We start from the raw sequence: 20,102 nt of genomic DNA, 5'->3' as shown, positions 1-20,102 counted from the left end.
AATTAACATCATGTTATGGCTACAGTTACATGAGTACTGCCACCTCACTTTTGCCCACTGTTTCCTATCCGTGGATCCTGCAGTCTTTTGAGCAGGAAAGCACAAGTCACCCCACTATACAGCTAAGGCAAGGGGTGCACAGAGAAAGCACTTAAAATTCCCTGCCAGGGGCTCGTCGCATCATTTTCCAGCTCAGTGCTCACAGGGCTTATTGCATCGCTCTTCCCCTGGCCCCCAGTGAATACAGCTGCAGGACACAGCAGCCAGGCAAAGTCCTGCCTGAAAGATTTGGGAATGGAGCTGGAGGGATCAAGCGAGGCTGCTCTGCCCAAGCCCCGTGATTGCCACAGCTCGCCGTGATGTGACAGGGCAGCCACCTGGCTGCTGGTGCTACAAGTGCCTTTATACCATATGCATGCTGCTACTGGAATAAAAAGGCAGCAAGTAAAATGGAAAAGCAAAGCTGCCATGGGGGTGATCAGGCTGAAACAGGCAGTTTTAAGAAGTCCTGCAGCTCATATTCCCGCTAGGAGGGTTCCTCTGACCCCGTCTGCCCGATCTCACAAGAAGCAGAGTCAAACGCTGGTTCAAGCCGGCAGCACATCCCGGCAGATGGTGCCGCCGCCGGACACCGGGCACCGGGCTGAGCGGGGACGGGGCTCGAGGAGCCCCCGCTTCCCCCGCCGGGGCACACACGGGACCGGAGCCCTTAGCCGCGGCTCCGTTACACGGCTCCGCACGCCCGGGCTCACACAGCACGTACGTGACAGACGAGCTGTTCTCCGGCACTGGCCTGGGTTAAGCGCGGCTCAGCCAAGCCCGGCTTTGCCCTTCCCGCGCTCTGCCGTTTTGGGAGCGGCTCTTCTCCCCTGTGCAGCCCGGACGGGGGAAGGACGGGACCGGCGGCTCTGCCCGCTCCGCGGGTCAGGCTGCGCATCGCTCCCCGGGAAACCGCGGCTCGGCCCGCCGGCGAGGGGGACAACCGGGGACTGTGCCCCGCAAGGCTGCCCGGTGGGCGACCCTACCCTCGTAGGGCCACCCGCTGCCCCGATCCCCCGGCACCGTGGAGGGGCCGGTGACCATCCAGGCGTGCGGAGCTGTCTCCGGTCCCGCTCCCCCCCGCCCCCTCCCGGTGCTCACGAGTCTCCCAGGAAGTCGTGGAAGCGGATGCGGCCCTGCGTGGTCTCCGCCTCGAAGTTGGGCGCCTCGTCGCCCAGCAGCAGGCCCGGCATGGCTGGAACTCCGTCTCCGCTGCGCTCGCTGCTGGCGCCGCCTCTGCGCCTGCGCGGGGACACCGGGGCGACCGGGCCACCCGGGCGGACACGTGACGGGCGGTCGCCGCCTCCCTTTACGGCCGCTGTCGCGCTTAGCGACGCTTTGCGGCGCGGGGAAGAGGGAGAGAGAGGGAGGGGGGCGGTCCTGCCGCGGCCCCGCTCTCCGGTGATGGCGACGTACGTGAGCGAGCTGGAGGCGGCCAAGAAGAGCCTGAGCGAGGCGCTGGGCGAGAACGTGAAGCAGTGAGTGTGGCGGTGGGGCGAGGCCGCGGGGGTCTGTGGGCCTGGATGCTACGGGGCCTGCTCGCCTTCCCGCGGCCTACACAGGGCCGCCCGTTTGTACCGTGTCTGTGTAGAAGCCGCGGCGCTGGCCTGGCCCCGGGCCCCTTTGTGGGGGGTGACGAACAACGCGTTTCGAGTGGTGTCTGCACCTTGCCCGCTCTCCCCTAGGTACTGGGCCAACCTGAAGCTCTGGTTCAAGCAAAAGATCAGTAAGGAGGAGTTTGACCTGGAGGCACGTAGGCTCCTCACGCAAGACAATGGTAAAAAAGCCACGTTGTGTTTGTTTTCTTGCCGTCTCTAATGCTGCGTTGCTCCTGCCAGGCCGGCGTGAGCTCCTTCTGCTGCGTTGCTTCGTGAACAGGGAAGTTGCTGTGAGGGAAATAAGAACGGCCAGGGCTCCGATAGCAATGGAGTTATAAAGGTGGGATGTGCCTTGGCTTGCAGGGGAAAATACCTTTTTGGCCCCAGCACTTAAAGGCAATTTGGTCTTGTGTAAATATGGGTTAAAAAAACCCCGTAAAATAAGTTGTCCCACAACCAAAAAACACTTTGTTACATCACCATAGAGACCCAGTCCCTTATGTACTGTGCTCTCCCTTTGTTTGGGACTGAACTGATGTAGTGGCTGAATTGGAGGTGGGAAACCCCTGAATTCACCGAGGTGATTTTGCAGCAGGCAAATCCCCCTCTGGGCGTTTTTGGGTGGCAGATCAGAGAGCTGAAGGGTGAGCTTCCTTGTGATCCCTGTGGTGAGTTTGTCAGTGCTTGGGTTTGAAGGGCAAAGAGGATCCTCCACCCCTCTGACTCTGCTCATGAGGTTTATCTTTGCTCTTTCTAATGTGTAGTTACTCTCTTTCAGTAACCCTTCTGTAAGGCAGCTGCATTTTTTCTAGAAGTGGTTTGACTTAAATTCACCTTCCTGAGGCTGGTTCTTACTGTTCTTTTCTAGCACAGCCAGAAGTCCCCCACTGCTAAAGGGCTGTGTAGCAGGAGGGACAGCTGATCCCCTTGCTACCTGAATACACCAGATGCTTCACGCTGTGTGCTGTATGATTTGTGTGTGTAGCCCACTGAGGATGACCCAGCCTACTTCTGTGCCATGTGTTGTATCTTTTTTGTTAGGATGGTAGTGACAGGTTCTGGGCTCAGTAGAAGAAAACTCTCAAAAAAAAAATTTAAATGGAAAGTTGTGCATGTGTAGCCAAGCATGCAGGGAAAACACAGCTGTGGAAGGGTGTAGTGAGCTACTTCAACGATTGCTTTGGGGGGTGCCCCTGGGCACTGGCATGTTGGTAATGAACTGCTTTTTTTTTACGCAGTCCACTCGCACAATGATTTTCTCCTGGCTATTCTGACCCGATGCCAGATCTTGGTTTCTGCACCAGGTGAGTGCCGAGAAGCTTCATTAAAAGCAATTGGGTAGCAAAGCTTGCTGTGTGTATCTTTGGGTTTAGTACAAAACAATCCAGTTTTCTGAGCTTTAATATTTGTGTCCTTTGTGCTACTCAGGCAAAATGGTAGGAAAGCAGCAATCCAGCTGATTTCAGCAGAGATGCTTCTATGAATAAGCTGCGTGTGCTTTATTAGAGGCTGAGGCTGAATTGCTGTGCTTGATAAGCGGGTTTGATTTCTGGATTGGATATGTGCTGTGAGCAGAAATGTAAAGGGAAATACTGCTTTGATCTGCTTTGCTTACGCTTCCTCTCTTACGAACTTGGTAATGCTTTTTGTTTTTCTTTGCCGGGGATATAATTTTGGGGAGCTGGATTTTCCTGACTGATTGAGTATGTGTCTGATAAAAAAATGCTTACTTTGAATGCTTGGGGTGACTCGTGATTCAGCTATGGCCAATTAACCCACCCTTCTGCAGATAGTTAACATTTTAACTTTGTAAGCATCTAGAGTGGCTGCAGTCAGGTTTGCAAGATATGTTTTGTTTGGTCCTGAAAATAACTCTGAATCCAGAGGTCTAATAGGCAAGACAATTGAACTGCAGTTCAAGATATGAAACTGCTGTGTAGTAAGGGAGGGAAAATTATTATAGCTCTGATGGGCTGAGACATGAGAGATCAGGTTTTTTGTGTTGAGAGAATACCTGATGTAGCTGGAGGAAGGAAAAAAAATGCAAAATTTATGGATTGCCCACAGCTTTTTGTGTAGTGGCTGGTCGTTAGCTATACCAGCTGTGCTAATTAGCTACTAACCTCCACCATCTGCAAACTTGCTTTGTTGGCTCTTGAACTTTCCAAACACCTTTTGAGTCCCAGACTTGTCCTCTTTAGTGGTCTGTGCTCATGTAATTCAGCAGACTTGTCTAAATCTTGCTGCTTTTTTGCATTTGACTTGGAGTACTTACAGCTGGACTATAAATAAAAAGCACAAGAGCAGCAATTCCCTTGTGAGTATTACTTGAAGTAGCTGAGTGTAAATTAGGAAGGGGAGGGAGAGAGTGCCTATGTTCTCTGATCTGGGCACTGGGCTGATGTCAGGGATGAAGCAGAGGTTGTAGTCTTGTTTCTGAGTGGCAGCGGTTGGGTTAGAGCCTGTTGCCGTGTGACTAATTTTGAGGTCGTTTATTCCTGTATGCACCACACTGTGCTTAACTCTCTTGAGTTTATTTGTCTGTTTATCTGGTCACTTAGTTTTGTGCAGCTTTTCTGCAGCCCTCTAGTCAGGCTTCATCTTTCCTGGCAAACTCTGCCAGCTCTCCAGTACCCGTTTTTTCCAGGAGTATGTTAAAAGTACAAGCCCCAGCACAGAGCAGTGTGGTGCTCCACAGTTATCTTCCAGATGCTGCTTGTTTCCTACCTGACCTTTTTAATTTCAAGTCCTTAAAGACTTTTCCTCTTGTCCTGTTGAACTCTCTTTAAGAGCTCCTGAAGAACCCTTCTTTGTAGTGTTTCAGCAGATGGGTGATGGCATGTAACACGGTGCCAGCTGGTCACCCCAGTGCTTTCAGGCAGGCTCTTGTTGGCTGTGGCCACAGAGGTGCGTAAGCCAGCTTGAAAAAAATAACAGTTTGCTTATGCATGTGTTCTGAAAGATAAAGTTTAGCTCTCTGCGGTTAACAGCATGTACCGCTACTCCCTTCTAGAGTTTCTGTTTTGCTCTCCTCGGATCAGTACAGGGTCTCCTGAGAATTTTGGAGCTAATCTGTACTGAGACACGTCTTTATGGGCTGCTGACTGGTACTTGTGAGTCTGCTGTGTGTCTGTGTGCAAACCCAGGGAAGTGCAGTACCAGTGGAATACTCCCTCTAGATGCCAGTCTGATACCTGCTACCTTTTTGTTGTCTTCCTTCTTTTTTTTTACCTCCCCCCTCCCCATGTAAGAATGAAAAGCAGACAGGCTTTTGTCTCCACTACTGTCTTTTGGGTAGAAGGTGTTTACTTCATGATTCGTGGAAACAAGTAATTTTAAGGAAGTGTGCTTGATGTACTTGGCACGCCATTGCAAGGATAATTGAGGTGTGTACTTTCCACTGTTATGTGAGCCAGGCAAGGCAGAACCACCTTCAAAATGCCAGTTTGTGTTTTATAGAAATGGTGCAGTCAGTGTTACAAGTGTACTTGGCGTCATGGAATTTGGAATAGGAAACCTTGGGGAAGATATTTTTAAGGAGTGATTGTAAGACATGTTGAACCTTGCAAACAAACCTATTACCTTTTTTGAGAAGACTTTCTGTTCCACCTCCCGTCTGCTTAGGCTGTTGGTCACACAAACTTCAAACCCAGTTCAACAGCTTGTGTGGGATGGGATATTTAGGACCTGTGGAGAGGGAGGAAGGTTCATACCTATTCTGATGTGATGAATGACCACTTGCTTTTATTCCTGCTGAGGGCACAGCAGGATCCTCAGTAATCCTAAATCTGACTTCTCTGCCCTTTTTAACAATGGGTGATGTTCCTGCTGGTAGATGTATCTGTGAAAGCACCCATAAATACTCTAGTGGCACGCAGCTGAGAAGCTGTGAGCGCTTTAATAGTGATTTTAGGTTGGCTATACCTGCCTGGGTGGTGTGGCACACTTCCTGTTACAAGAAAACTTTTTCTTTTGGTATTCTCTTTTTATTAATATTTCAGAAGTGCTTTTCCAAATTTTTATGTCTGGGGTGTTTCTTCCCCCAAAAAATTCCATCAAGAGGAACTTCAGTTTAAAGCCTTTCTTAACCTTGCATGGACTTGCTCACTGAGCTTATCTTGTTTGTTGGAGGATTGCAAGCAATCAGGCTAATGAGGTTTCTTGGGTTAATACATAGTTCATTTGAACTGTTACCTCCCTCCTTAGCTAAACACTACCAATAAAGCTGAGGCAATTGCAAGCACTTGAGTTAGTGATATAAGGATTTAATTTATTTACTGGTAGTCTAGAGCCAACTAAGACATAGTTCAGCAAATCCAAACTCTTTCTGGGATAGCAGGAGAATTTTATTATCTCAGGGTTGCCCAAGGGCTTTGCTTGAAGGGCTGCTGACTGTGAGATGGGCTCAGGTTGCTCCTGTTGTTGCACTTCTCTCCTGAGAGCTGGGAGGGGGGAAAAAAAACCAGGAGTGCAAGTTGTTGACAGAGGAGGATCATCACAATGTATTTGACTAAAGAAGATAAGAAAATGCTGAAGATCAAATAAAAAAGGGTGGGAAAAATGCATGTTTTCTAAGCCTGGCTGTTTTTTTCTGATGTGACTTTATCTTTGTCCTTTCCTGCTGTGTGGTGCTGGGGCGGCACATCAGGAAAACCTGACATGCACTGTCTGGTGTCCCCTTAGAAACACATTCTTACCTGTTGCTCATCTCTGAAGGCGTATCAGCAGCTATTGCTGTCTTGTTAACATCTAATTTTCTTGCTAGCGAGATTAAATAAAAATTGTTAATATCTCTGAAGTGCTATGCCCAAGCCAACCCAGCCTCATTATTTGTGGCCAGGAAGGCAAGTACTGGTTTTCTTAGAATACTAGAGAGAAGTTTTGCTTTCTTCATCTAGTGCAGGTCAGGCTTGGTAATATGAAAATCTGGAAAAGGAGCCAAAAAAATTCTGTTCTGGGCGCATTCAAATGGGGAATGGGAGATAGTATCTCACCTTGGCCATGTTCAAGGCGAAGTCTGGGTAAGTTTCTGTTAAATGAGCAGGCTGAGATTGAATTAAGTTGCATCTTTCATGGTCTACTGTCAAAGCCTAAAAAATTAGTTGCCGTTTAGTTTAAAAGTTACTGTGTTATTTTTTTTTAAAACAAGGCATTTTTAAAATTCATACTCTGCTGTAACCTATTCATCTGTAATACATTGTCAGATAAAGGATAGTGTTTGCTTTTTTCATCTCCATCTGTTACACGTTCTCTCTCTCTGCCTCCTGGTCACTTGGTCACCTGAGGGTACTTTTGTAAGTGAGGCTGTGAAGGAGCCATATGAGATTTGTGACAAGGAGGAAGGGCCTGGGATAGGGTGACATTATGAGCTAGAGAGAGGTGCTTTTATTGGAAGCTTTAAAATGGGCCAGGTAGTTTCTGCGTCTGCCCTTAACACCCCTAATCCCCCCCTTCCTAGAAGAGGTCTGACCCACTGTGGAGCAGAAGAGGAGGAAAAAAGGACTCATCTGTAAAGAGCAAAACATCTTGTGAGAGAAGTAGTGTTATTTTGATAGATCTTAACATGTAAGTCTTGAGACTTTGAAGGGCAAGAGTGGTCCTTGAGACAACTGTCCACGGTGCTTTTCACCCCACCATTAGGATGTAGCTAAACTTTCTAGTAAACTTTTTTACAGGGAGAATACACCATCTCTCTGTGTAAGTTGTTGTGGGTTCTTTTTCTAACCCCTTCTTAGAAGCTGACCATTCAAAAACTTCACATGGGTCCTCTGGTTTAGCCCGATCCCTAAAGTCATGTTTTAGAAATGTGTTGGTTTATTTGGTGTGTGTGGTGTTTGTGTTTGTTTGTTAGTTTTTCATGGCAGAGGATGCTGTACTTGTGCTCCAGCCACAGGTGTGGGGAGCTCCACATAGCCAAGGACTTGGAACCAGCCTCATTCCTTACAAATAGGGCTATAGTATAACTGCGTTTATGAATTCCCAGTTACAGCAAATTAAACACAGTTGCAGAGCCCGAGGTAAGCATGTGGGCTGCTGTGCAGCTGGTGTTGAGCCATGGCAGGCTGCAGTAACAGGGGAGAACCTGAACCAGTTGGTTGTCAGTACGTGGTGGATGGTGAGCTGTGGAATGGCGGCTGTCACCTCTTGTCTTGTATATGACTGGAGGAAATGGCAAATGCTGGCTCAGGTGTGGCCAGGGAGTGTCTGAGACATCGCTATGTGGCTGGCAAGCACCTTGGAGGTGACTGGAATGTCCTCAGAGCAGAGTTGTCCCAGCTCCCCAGGGGTGGCAGGGACCTAGCACAGGCACGCTCTACTCTGAAGGAAAACGGGTGCTCAGTGGCTGTGCAGCACCAAGGGATGAGGATACCGGTGACACAAAGTGGAGGCTGCCTCTGTACCCACAAGAGGGCTGTCCAGCCTTGAGCTTGGGCTTATTGTGCACTGTCAGCAAGCGCCTGTGCATACAGTGCGACGACGTGTTCTTAAGCCCCAGTGAGGGAATTGTGCACAGACCCTGTAAACCCATCAGCAGGAAATCTGTCCTTGCCCGGAGCTGTGGGATTGTCAGGGTGGGGTTTGGCCTGATAAGTGTAGCTGTCAAACGGCACACAGGAGACTTCTGAGCAGCTTCCTCAAGGCAATGTGGCCAAACATATTTATTTATTGGTACTACACAGTAATTATTTTTTCTGGTCTGGTCAATCACAAGCTCACTGCTTATGTTGGTGTTGTCCTGCTCCTGGTGTCAGGAGCCTTTGCAGTTCTTCCTTCCTCTCCCCTCAATGTAACACGAAGAATCAGTTGTTATGTTTAACAAGGGTCTGATACAAAGCTTGGTTAAACTGATGGGGAGCTGTAAAGGCAGCTGTCATGAGTCAGGCTGCTTGATCCTGGTGGTTAGCATCTGACCTGATCCAGGAGAATTTTCCTCTGGGCAAGCACTTGTCCTGTTCCTGATGCAGCAAAGAGCTTGTTCCTTCCTTCTGGCTTTCACTGGGGGCTGTGCTCACCTCTCGTCTTCCACCATGGGATTTGTGTGGTGTGCAGACAGAAATTTCTAGTGGTTGTGGGTGAGTTGGGCTGACAAAGGTAGGGAAGGGCTGCCAAAAGCATTCTCCCTTGGGCCACGGCTTTTGGTTTTGGGGTAAGGCTTAACTGGGGGCCAAAGGTAAGGGTTTTCCTGTGTGGACGGTCTCATCCTGGCCCTAAAAAAGCAACACTTATCAAGTGTGGTTTTTTTCTTTTTAATTTGTAGAAGGTGCTGGGTCTCTGCCATGGCCAGGTGGCTCTGCAACTAAACCTGGAAAACCCAAAGGAAAGAAAAAGATTTCTTCAGTTCGACAAAAGTTTGATGTAAGTGTCCGCAGTTAAATGGTCATGGCTGTCTGACATCTCTGCATGGGGGTGAAAGAGCTCTGCACAGCACGTGGGTTTTGTTACTACCAGGGATGATGGAAGTCCAACACATGCAATGACATATGTCATATTTGTTTTGAATTCTGGATTGGGGCAGGAGCTAGAGGTTAGTATTAGGTTGGTGCAAAAGGAATTGTGGTCGTTGCATTGTTGAAATTTGTCATCTGATACTGAAATACATTCTTAAATGTGGTTACGTTATACATAATTTTACTGTGCTTTTCTTGCTTTGTTTTTTTGGCTAATGACTTATTACTTGCTGTTTATTTTAGACTATGGAAATTCTGTTAACTAGAAGGAAATTTGAGCAATTGTCTTATTAGAGTTCAAAACAGGTTGTAAAGCAGCAGAGACAACTCACAACATCAACAACACATTTGGCCCAGGAGCTGCTACCAAACCTACAGTGCAGCGGTTCAAGAAGTTTTGCAAAGGAGACAAGAGCCTTGAAGATGAGGAGTTTAGCAGCCGGCTATTGGAAGGTGACAGTAACCAGTGGAGAGCAATCATTGAAGCTGATCCTCTCACAACTACATGAGAAGTCACCAAAGAACCTGACGTCTGCCGTTCTATGGTCATTTGGCATTTGAAGCAAATGGGAACAGTGAAAAAGCTCAAGAAGTGGGTGCCTCATGAGCTGACTGAAAATAAAGAAAAATCATAGTTTTGAAGTGTAATCTTATTCTATGCAACAAAAACCATTTCTTGATTGGATTGTGATGTACGACGAAAAGTGGATTTTATACGACAACCAGTGACTGGACCGAGAAGAACCTCCAAAGCACTTCCCAAAGCCAAGCTTGCACCAAAAAAAAAGTCATGGTCACTGTTTGGTGGTCTGCTGCCGGTCTGACCCACTCCAGCTTTCTGAATCCCAAAGAAACTGTTACAGCTGAGAAGGATGCTCAGCAAATCGGTGAGATGCACCAAAAACTGCAGCACCTGCAGCCGGCATCAGTCAGCAGAAAGGGCCCAATTCTTCTCCACAACAATGTCTGACCATGTGTTGCACAACTAACGCTTCAAAAGTGGAACGAATTGGGCTATGAAGTTTTGCCTCATCCACCACATTCACCTGACGTCTCTCTAACTGAGTTCTGCTTCGTCAAGCATCTCAACAGCTTTTTGCAGGGAAAGCACTTCCACAACCATCAGGATGCAGGAAAATGCTTTGCAAGAGTTCATTGAGTCCCAAAGCACAGATTTTTATGCTACAGGAATAAACAAACTTATTTCTCATTGGCAAAAATGTGTTGATTGTAATGGTTCCTATTTTGATTTAAAAAGATGTTTTTGAGCCTAGTTATAGTGATGTAAAATTCATAGTCCAAACCCACAATTCCTTTTGCACCAACCTAATAATAGCTGCTGCCTTTTTCATGGAGGCCTCTGGGGAGGAAGTGCTGCAGTGTGACCTGGCCTTGTTAGATGCCACAGAATCCGTGGAAGAACACTGAAATTCAGAATTGTAAAAGCTTATATTCCAGGAATCAGCAAGACCTAACTTTAACTCTTTGGGGACTGCAATATTGCAGTGTCTTTGAAGTTTTCTAGGACTAATCTCTGTAAGCTTGATGAGTAATTTCCAGCCTTTCTTGATAGTCTGTGTCTAAGATTTAGTGCAAAATGGGTGTGATGGCTTGTTCAAACATATTTGGGAATGGAGCTTTTGTTTGGGGACCAAGTTATTAATTATTTCACTTGGCTTTTGTTTGTAAGGTTTGTAATGTGAAAAATGGTATTAATCTCTTGAAATGCATGAGATGAGTTGAGAGCTACATCTAATAATGATGGGGCACAGCTTCCGGACAGAAGGTTAGTGACGGGTGTCAGTGTGTGTTTTGAAATGAGTATGCAACCCAGACGGAATGTCTCTGCTCAGAAAAGAAGGATGTCTTTTCAAATAATATTTCTGTTATTGGAGTAGTTGACATCCTGCTTTATCCTTGGGAGAAGACATCCCCTGTAATTATGGGCTGGAAAAAGGGTGTGCAGCTACATACATATATGATGGAGTTATATAAGGAATTGGACTCTGATCCTTGTGGGTCCCTTCTACCTCAGGACATCCTATGATTCTATAATAATGCTCTGACGGGCTTTTCGTAGTCTCATTCACCTTTCACATTCTCAGTTATATCTTGTTCACACATTTGCTTTATTCTTGAAGCAAAAGCAATTTACTGTTTGTGTGAGCAGTCAGGCAGAATTCTGTGATTGTATGATCCACTCTGTGGAGCTCTACAATCCAAAGTGCTAGAAGCAAGATGTTCCTTGGGTGGAATGTTTTGAGAGAGTTGTTTCAGAACAGGTATATGGCTGAGAACAGCACAAGATCTGGTTAATTTTGCAGCGAATGCTCTATGCAGTTACCTGGTACTGTCTCATGGCTGTCCTACGGTTGTCTCTGCTGCCAGACTGGTGGCAGGGGGACTGGTGTGAAAGAGGATCAGATGGGACACTGTCTTCCATGGTGGGGGGTGATAAGATGGTTCAAACTGAAGTACTAGTTTGTTGTTGAAAGGGACAGTGTTTGTCTCTTACTAAGCCAGATGTATCAGGTGTCTGAGCACATCATGATCTGGCTCAGTTCTCTGACAAGGCAGACAACTAATCAAGCAAAACAAGACTCCAAACCCTGAGTTTTTCTTGTTCATTTATTCAGCTGGATCAGCATTCCGTGAGGCTGGATAAGGGCCAAAGCCAGCGCAAAGGGAGAAGGAGCAGCCGTGTGGCTGGGGATAGATGATAAAGGTGGGGTGTGAAACCCACCTCTCTGACACTGTGAGAAGATGGCTCGGCTCAGCCCAAGAGCATACCACACTTCTGAGGATCGTAATGTGTTTGTGCTCCAGTGACTAGTGTTTCAAAGGGATGTGAGTCCAGCTGAAGGCTTGTGTTTAGGAGCTGCTGAAATATTTTGCACTGTTCACAGCTGCAACCTGAATTCTGATGGCAGTCTGTTTTTTTTATTTTAAAACCATACCGTATGTTAAGGAAGCTTATTTTCTCTTGGTTTCCTCAGGGACTCAGGCATAGATTCCAGAAATTCTTCTAAAGTATTTTATTTGCAAGGTACAGCATATAGAGCAGCTCAAGCTGGGTGCCTCCTGAAGAGGGACCCTCAGTAGAAAAACTTTGGACAATTATAGCCCCCCCCAATGCAAGGCCTCAACCCATGTGCCTCTCCAGGGCAATTACAAAATTAGAGTCTGGAGTCCCTCGGTTCTTCATTTTTGTCAGGTGGGCTGTTGATTTAAGTTCTGACCTTCAGTTGCTATTTTGTACCTGCAGCTGGAGGAAATAAGTTATTTGGTAATAGCCAAAACATTCTTCTGTTAGACACCGTTCTGTTCCTTTACTTACCTCCAAGGATGCAACTTCCCTTTTTTACTTAACAAAGCGAGAAGCTCAAGGGTTTACAGCTTGCAGATGTTGTGCTGAGAAAACTTACTTACGCTAAGCAAATTCTATATAAGCAAGTTCTACAAGAGCAGTATACCTGATAATTTGGTAAGCTAAGGCAGTCTGGTCCCTAACAGTCCTCTCTTTGTTTTTGTTAAGCATCCCTGCTCATGTGTGAAGCAGAGTAACATTTCAGTAGCAAGTGGAGGAGAGCTGGAGAAGCAAGTCATGATGTACTGGAAGTCTTGGAATTTGGTTTCCTTCGATACCCTTACGTTACACCACATTTCTAGTGTGTGTTTTCACCTGTGTTCCTGAATTGTTTGGTATTAAGTACCGTATGAAGTGTATGTTATGGTTAATGGGCTTGTCCATTACTCGTGGAATTCCGGAGTAGTGTGAACTTGAAGTGCCTTGATATTTCCTGATGTTTCCCTTTCTGGTCAGAATAACAGCTGTGAATGACTACAGGCTCATTCCAGTTGGCTTTTGCTCTCCCAAACCACATTCCTCTTAAGAGTTACTTACATTTTGAAGGTCTTTTTTTTTTCCAGGCATACAGGCGTGTAGCTTTCCTGTAATGAAAGCGTAAATCTTCAGAATTACCGGGAGGGAAACCTGCTTTCACATCACTAGTGGGTGGATTGGTTTTTCACTCTGAGTTAAATGCCACACTGTCCTTTGAATAAAGCACCCTCCCCTTCCTCTCCTGAAACCAAGATGTGAGAAATCTACTTGGCTGTATATTAATTGTTTATATGTGAGGTATGTGTTTGTCTTGATGCCCTATAGAGCCTGGTGGCAAGCTTCATTCTAGAGCCACCAGATTTGTGGCTTGGAGAGCTGAGGGACAGGAGTTGTGGGAGCATTTGATGAGCCAGGGCCAGGTTGTTCTTTTGTGGGCTGGGGCTGGGCCAAACACGTCTGGGCCAGAGGATCAATCATTCCCATCTGCTTTCCCCCCATTCCTTTACCTGGAGACCGAGACTTCCCGGGAGCCACCACAAGCACTTAGAGCTTGAGACAGGAGCAGATCAAGGGAGTTGTGCTGAATACATGTGGCCAGGGAAATGGGGGTTGCCACCTTCTGGTATGAAGTTTCTGTGATGTTTTGTTTTGACTTTTTTTTTTTTTTTTCCCTAAAATAACCAAGTTGGTTCTGAAAAATAGCCATAATCCATCTCAGAATCAGTGAGTCCTGAGTAACACAGCTCTGCTTAGAGTATTCAAAGTGCATGGCAGGACTAGAGTATGAAATTCAGAACTGGAATTTGGCTAAGTTGTTGTGTTTAAAGCTTTAAAGTAAGAATCACATAAGCTTAGGATCATGGGTTTTAATCTTGGTGGAAACTATACGGTGAGTAAAACATTTCTGTATAAGAAATGAGAAAATATAAAATCATAATTGGTCTGGGTAGTATGAACAGGGATAAAAGGGACAATGGTCATGTTTGAGACTTACAGGAGAGTTAAATTAATCCAGCAGGTGGGAAGTACAGAGCAGACCAGAAGAAGTGACTTTATGTGGTTTGTTGTGACACTCTAGAATTTCTTGCTGCAGGATGTTGTGCATACCCAAAGTTCACGTGGTCTGGATGCTGCTGGGCAAGTTCATGGGCTGTTTAATAACAGGACACCAACACAAGCTCAGGCTGGGGATTGGGAGAGTATCCTGGGGAGGAATATCGCTCTGCTTGTCCTACTGTGATAACATTTTTATAGCTTTTTGCTTTCAGATTGGAGAAGGGATGTTTGGCTAGATGAACCAAAGGGTCTGACTGAGTATTTATCCTCTTACGCTCTAACGTTGTGTTCACAACAGCACCGGTTCCAGCCTCAAAATCCTCTCTCTGGAGCCCAGCAGTTTGTAGCAAAGGATCCCCAGGAGGATGATGACTTGAAGCTGTGTTCTCATACCATGATGCTTCCCACACGGGGCCAGTTAGAAGGAAGGATGATCGTAACCGCCTATGAGCACGGACTGGACAACGTGACAGAGGAGGCAGTGACCGCAGTTGTTTATGCTGTGGAGGTGAGATTGGGCTGGGCAGCAGTGGTTTTCCCATTGTGCCACCAGCAAAAGGCTCTGTGTGTGTGATGTAAAGTCTAGGATTTCTACCTGCAAGTGTTAATTTTGAGGGCAGCAGTGGTTTTCCCATTGTGCCACCAGCAAAAGGCTCTGTGTGTGTGATGTAAAGTCTAGGATTTCTACCTGCAAGTGTTAATTTTGAGGTACTTGTATATGAAGAACTCTAGGCATGCTTAAGTAGCTTCTTTTGGAAAATGCTGTTGCTGTCACTTAAAAGCAGGCATAGAATGGGAGCTCCAGTTTAAACAGTTCTATTAAAAAATAATTATTATAGGTGCAAGTATCTGGCATGGAAGTGACAGAATCAGGTGATACCTTCAGGTGAAGTTCCTGCTGTCACTGGTTTTGGCCATCAGTGGTGCGTTACCTGACGTATCCCAGGAATGATACAGCTGTTGCTTGGAGTGTTGATTTGTGGATGGATTCCTGGAGTCAGGAGGCCAACCTGAGTTCCCCATTTGGGAGCGAGGCCAAATTAAGCAGTTGTCTGCTTGTTTTTTTCAGACAGTTGCTTCTCCAGCACTTTCCAGGCAACTGAACGGATCTGAAAAAGATCGAGTGATTTTTCACTGTAGTTTTAGGGCCAGTATTTCAGTACAAGTTTATCATGTAGTGCCAATTGTGAAATATCTTTTTATCAGAGAGATTGAGGGTTGGGAGTTTCCTACTGTTTAAGAAACCTCTTTGACATTTGAAGCAGCACATCGCATATTATTAAAGTACAGTTCAGGGGCTAACGCACGTAGTGCTTGCACAGTGCCATGTTCTTTTTATCCAATTGTATCAGATATTGAAAATATACAGCGACTTGTCCAGATCTTGGTTCCCTTGTGTCCTTAGGTCCTTGTGGTCATGGCAGTACTACTTCTGTGTGGCCAGTTGGTGAGGCACTTCTCATAGCTGTGGCTTGGTAGGGTGAATAAATCAGCTTGTCTAATAAGATTGTTTTTCATCACAGAACCATCTTAAAGATATTCTGACATCTGTGATATCCCGGCGGAAAGCCTATCGTCTGAGAGATGGCCATTTCAAGTACGCCTTCGGCAGCAACATTAACCCTCAGCCGTATCTGAAGAACAGCGTTGTTGCTTACAACAATTTAATTGAGTGGTAAGGAGCTCTCAGCATGTTGCCAATTTCAAATGCAGTTTGCTGGTCCCAAACTTACTCCATGGTTCAATTTATCTTTTTAGGTAGTAGAATCTGTTAATAATAATGTTTAGCTTTCACACACTAAGAAATTACCGGTACAGAGACCTGTGTGGCTAACCAGGAAGGGAGAATGTGGGGGTTTTCAGCAGTGGAGTTTAGGACAGTGTCAGGTCTTTCTTCTTTGCCCTGTGCTTGTCCATCGATTTATGAAGGTGACCCCTGGCCCTCGGAATATCTATAGTAATTATTGCTTTTTGAAAGCTGTAGTGAGTGACATGGCAATTCTGTTGCTCTTGGGGAAGCTGCCTCTGGGCGGCAGAGCTCTGCCCTTGTGGGGGCACCACTGTTGTGCCATAGGAGTGGAATGTCGCTGAGGACATGCAAGACGCTGCCACCCTGTCATTTCCTGCAACCAGATGCATTTATGGCTCCTTGGCATGCCTTTCCAGTTAGCAGAGCTTCAAGGTCGCTTTGTTTTCCAAAGTCTGAATGTCAAACCAGCTTGTGCTATGTGTCTAGCACTCGTGTATGTCTGTGGCAGCCTCTAGCAGCTGAGAGGAGGTTGTGGGTGTTTAAGAGTTGATTATAGCAATACAAATGCAATCAATTCCAAACAGCTCTGCCTTCTGGCCAATGCCTTTCAATTTAATGTTGTGGGTACCTTAATATTTATGCTGGGTAGAGAATATTTGCTGTAAATAACAAAAGTTGCCCAATTCAGATCAGTTCAGCAGGTTTGAAATGTGCTGAGGGTCACTTTGCACTATTTTTATTAGTGGAATTTTAAAGATATTTTAGTTACAACTGAAATAATTTTATGTACATAAAGGTTAAGAAAACTGATACAGAAAAGCAAACCCTGGGGCCAAGCCCCTGCTGAGTGACTCCCAAAGCTGGTGGTGTTTTCTTGATGGGACGATTTTGCTGCCTGCTCTGCCTGCAGCCCTCCGACCTGTGCGACGCCTTCTGCGGGTCAGAGCCTCGCTCCCCAGCCCCCACCCGATGACGCTGAGCAGCAGGCAGCTCTGCTCCTGGCATGCTCTGGGGACACCTTACCAGCGTCCCTCCCGCCAGTGAACATGTACGACCTTTTTGAGGCGTTACAGGTAAGCTGTTATGCCGACGTGTCACAGGCAGTGCTCCCATGGGTACCAGCTGCCAGTCTCGGATTTAGTTTGCATGCATGGAGGGGGATTTGATTTCTCCTCCTGCAATCTTTCCCTCTCAAATTTGGCATTCTTTGGTTTTGACTTGTTCCCACTATTAGGTAATGGTTAACATACAGTCAGCTCCTAGTTAAATATGTGTTTTGCTCCCCTTGGTTAGAGAGTTAATGACAAAATCCCCGTCTCTTCTTACAGCTACGTAAGAAGGGGGAACACTTCCTCTGTAGCAAGACTGCAGTGATAGTATCAGAATTGAGCTAGACTGAGATTTTGACAGAGATGAAGCAAAATGACTTGCCTGGCATATCTCTTCTTACTCTAATGTTCCACCTGGGTACTTAGAGGAATACTTGGTCCTGGCATGGAGGCTGCTACGGTGGGTTGGCCCCAGCCCTGGGGAGATGTCTGTGGTAGTCTGGAGGAATATGCCTGTGGTTCCCTCCCTCTTGGGCAGCTCTGGGGACATTCAGACTACTTTGAATGTCTAAAATCATCTGTGAGAAGTTTCCCCTCAATCTCTGCTGTTGTGAACAGGCCTTGGGATTTGGTCTCAAGGCTGTGGAGGCAAACCACTCATTTTAAGAGCTGTAATCAAGCATTTTCTTGCATTTAATCGGATGGAATTGTTGTTTCTAAGGTTTTTTTTAATGAGAAATTGTTGTTCGTTGATGAAAGAGCAAATTGATGATTTCCTTACGGTGCCACTCCCTTAGAAAACACCATAACAGGTCTGTGCTGGCAGCATGGCAGTTCCGCAGGCTGCATTTCTGCTTGTGTGCGACAGCCTGCGTCCCTACTCAGCAGGGCTGGCACTCTGCTCATCATGTAGCAAAGGGAGGTTCTTCCATAGGTCATATGGAGAAATGCGCATAAAAGCATGAAACTGGTTTTCTAACATGTATCTCCAGGTGCACAAAGAAGTTATTCCTGCGCATACTGTCTACGCTCTAAACATTGAGAGAATTGTCATGAAACTCTGGCACCCAAACCACGAGGAGCTGCAGCAGGATCAAATCCATCGCCAGCGCCTGGCAGCAAAGGAGGGGCTTCTGCTCTACTAGAGCTGGGCAGCCATGCCAGGCCTTAGGTGGCCGTGGTGCTGCTCCTTGGACTTGACATTCGGATACTTCTTACAAACCTGTGTCAGCATTTCAAAGACAATGCAACTTGTGAGTCAACTTTTCCTATGGAAACATGACTGAGTTGTGGTACGCTTTCTCTGCTTCCCCAGAGCCATGTGCCATGGAGTGCGTGCAGCAATCCCACTGAATTGGAAAGGAGAAACATGACATTTGTTTGCAAAGACTGTTTTTTAGGAAAAATAAATGTGAGGCTGGAAAGATTTGGTTTTAAATAAGGTGTATTTGTGTTTTGTGAGCATGGGGAATCTGCCTCCTTGCCCTCCCATCTCAGGTAGTTTCCCCTTCTAAGCTGTCTCCAGGGCCTTGTCCAGCTTTTGCAGTTGGGGGGATCTTTTTCCATTTATTTAACTGGAAACAGGGAGGGCTTTTGTGAAGATGAGCAATTCTCTAAGCTGGCAATGTTCCTCTTCTACAAGGGGAACTTCTGATTAGAAAGGGTGAGGAAAATATGGCACAAAAGGGAAAGGTCATTTTTAGCCTGTCTTCTGAACTGTTTTGCATCACAAAACGTGGTGTGCACTGTCATAGGAATCTCTCACCAATTACCAAAGTATGCAATAAAATCAGGGTTGTGAGTAACATTTTCCTATCAGCCTAGTCCTTGACTCACCTGTCTTGTAGTATTTATGATCAGATGTTCAAGGAGATGTTGGACCTACAACAAGAGGTCACCTCTGTGCCTGTCAGTACAGTTGATGATTTAGCCATCCCACTGGGCAGCTTGATTGTCCCTGAGGTGGGACAACAGCTCCTGAATACCAATTCACTGTCTTAGTGCTGCAGACTCCTTGGATTTGCAGCACGAACAAGATATCTCGTGTTATTTTATCATAAAAATACGCAGCCCCACCTCTCCCTGAGTGGTACAGATCACTGTGTAAAAGGGGAAATTCCACCTGCTGTGATTCAGGTATTCTGCTTTCTTCCTGAGTCAGCTGTGTGCTCCTCAGATGTTGATGCGAAGAGGCTTATTATAACATGCAAATTCTATTAAAATATCTTAATTACTATATTGCCTGGTTTTAACCACACCTCTGGAGGTACTGCTGAAGGGTGACTTGGCTTATTGTGCCTCCAGACAGCGGAAATGAAACGGCTTCCTCAAGGGGAATGTGGAAGGGAAAGCTCATGGTTTGCCTCCTTTCTAGTCTTCCCCTGTTTGGAAAGTATTTGGATAGGAGAACTGTCTTTCCCCTTTCCTTGTGCACCCCCAAGGTGCAGGTCCCAGATGTTTCCTCCCAGTTATTTTTTTTTATAGCTGCTTTTCCTGACCCCCATGACTGTTCATGTTGGGCCAGAGTTGTAGCAAGGGGCTGTAGAGCTGCCTCTGTATTCCTGGCTTCCCTGCGTCCCCCTGCGGGATGTGCTACGGGGTTAGGCACAGCCAGAGGCAGTGCCCATGCAGGAACCAGCAGCTCTCATCCTGAGAAGAGTATTTTAGAATTATGAAGAATCTGGGAAAGGCAACAGCCGTGAACTACAGCAGCACCTGGCAGGATGCAAGCAGGTGTGTTCCTGGTGGGTCATCTCTGTTGAGGTGTGATAGTGTGTGGTTTAGAGGGGAGTGAGAGAGGAGATGGAGGATTTCTTTTGGTCCGTTACCCTCAACTGCCATTTTTTCTGTATTTAAGCAGACATAGCTGTTCAGAGGAGCCTTAGCTTAAAAGTTGACATTGGTGGCTTTTACATGGCAGGTTTTAAAGGCAACATTGAACCTGAGTAACTGAATGTGGTGAGATCACCAAGTCACCCAAGGTACGGTCTCTGGTGTGTGGGAGGGGGATTTCCCAGATAATTGTTATGTTTCTGGTGTAAAATGAAAACATTACGTTTGTTTGCTAGAAACTCTGGGGCAGCACTGATGATTTCGGATCTGAAGAAAGCACGCAGCCTCCAACAGCATCACAAGTGAGTTCTGAAACAAAATACAAAGTCTGGCACAAGAAATTCCACTCTCCTCTATTTGCATGTGCTGGGGGGAGGCTCTGCAGACAAAGCCTCATGTTCTGAAGAGCTGAGTCATCTATTCCACAGTTTAAAAAGTGGGTTATTCAGGACATCTGCTAGACAACGAAGGCTTGAATAAGGAAAT

General features: G+C 46.4%; 1 protein-coding gene across 1 annotated transcript; it reads left to right on the top strand.

The window, feature by feature from the left end:
* Positions 1-1,126: 1,126 nt before the first annotated feature.
* TADA1 (transcriptional adaptor 1) lies at positions 1,127-18,225 on the top strand. The gene is made up of 8 exons (XM_065841828.2): positions 1,127-1,517; positions 1,725-1,816; positions 2,876-2,941; positions 8,896-8,993; positions 14,284-14,493; positions 15,509-15,660; positions 16,646-16,808; positions 17,777-18,225. Exons 1-8 carry the CDS (start codon positions 1,168-1,170, stop codon positions 17,927-17,929), a joined length of 1,284 nt encoding a protein of 427 aa, XP_065697900.1. The 5' UTR covers positions 1,127-1,167; the 3' UTR covers positions 17,930-18,225.
* Positions 18,226-20,102: the final 1,877 nt, after the last annotated feature.

The sequence above is a fragment of the Patagioenas fasciata genome, chromosome 6 (assembly GCF_037038585.1).
Source record: "Patagioenas fasciata isolate bPatFas1 chromosome 6, bPatFas1.hap1, whole genome shotgun sequence".
Lineage (NCBI taxonomy): Eukaryota > Metazoa > Chordata > Aves > Columbiformes > Columbidae > Patagioenas > Patagioenas fasciata.
Note: the sequence above shows the minus strand (reverse complement) of the source record. Positions and strands in the feature narration are given on the sequence as shown.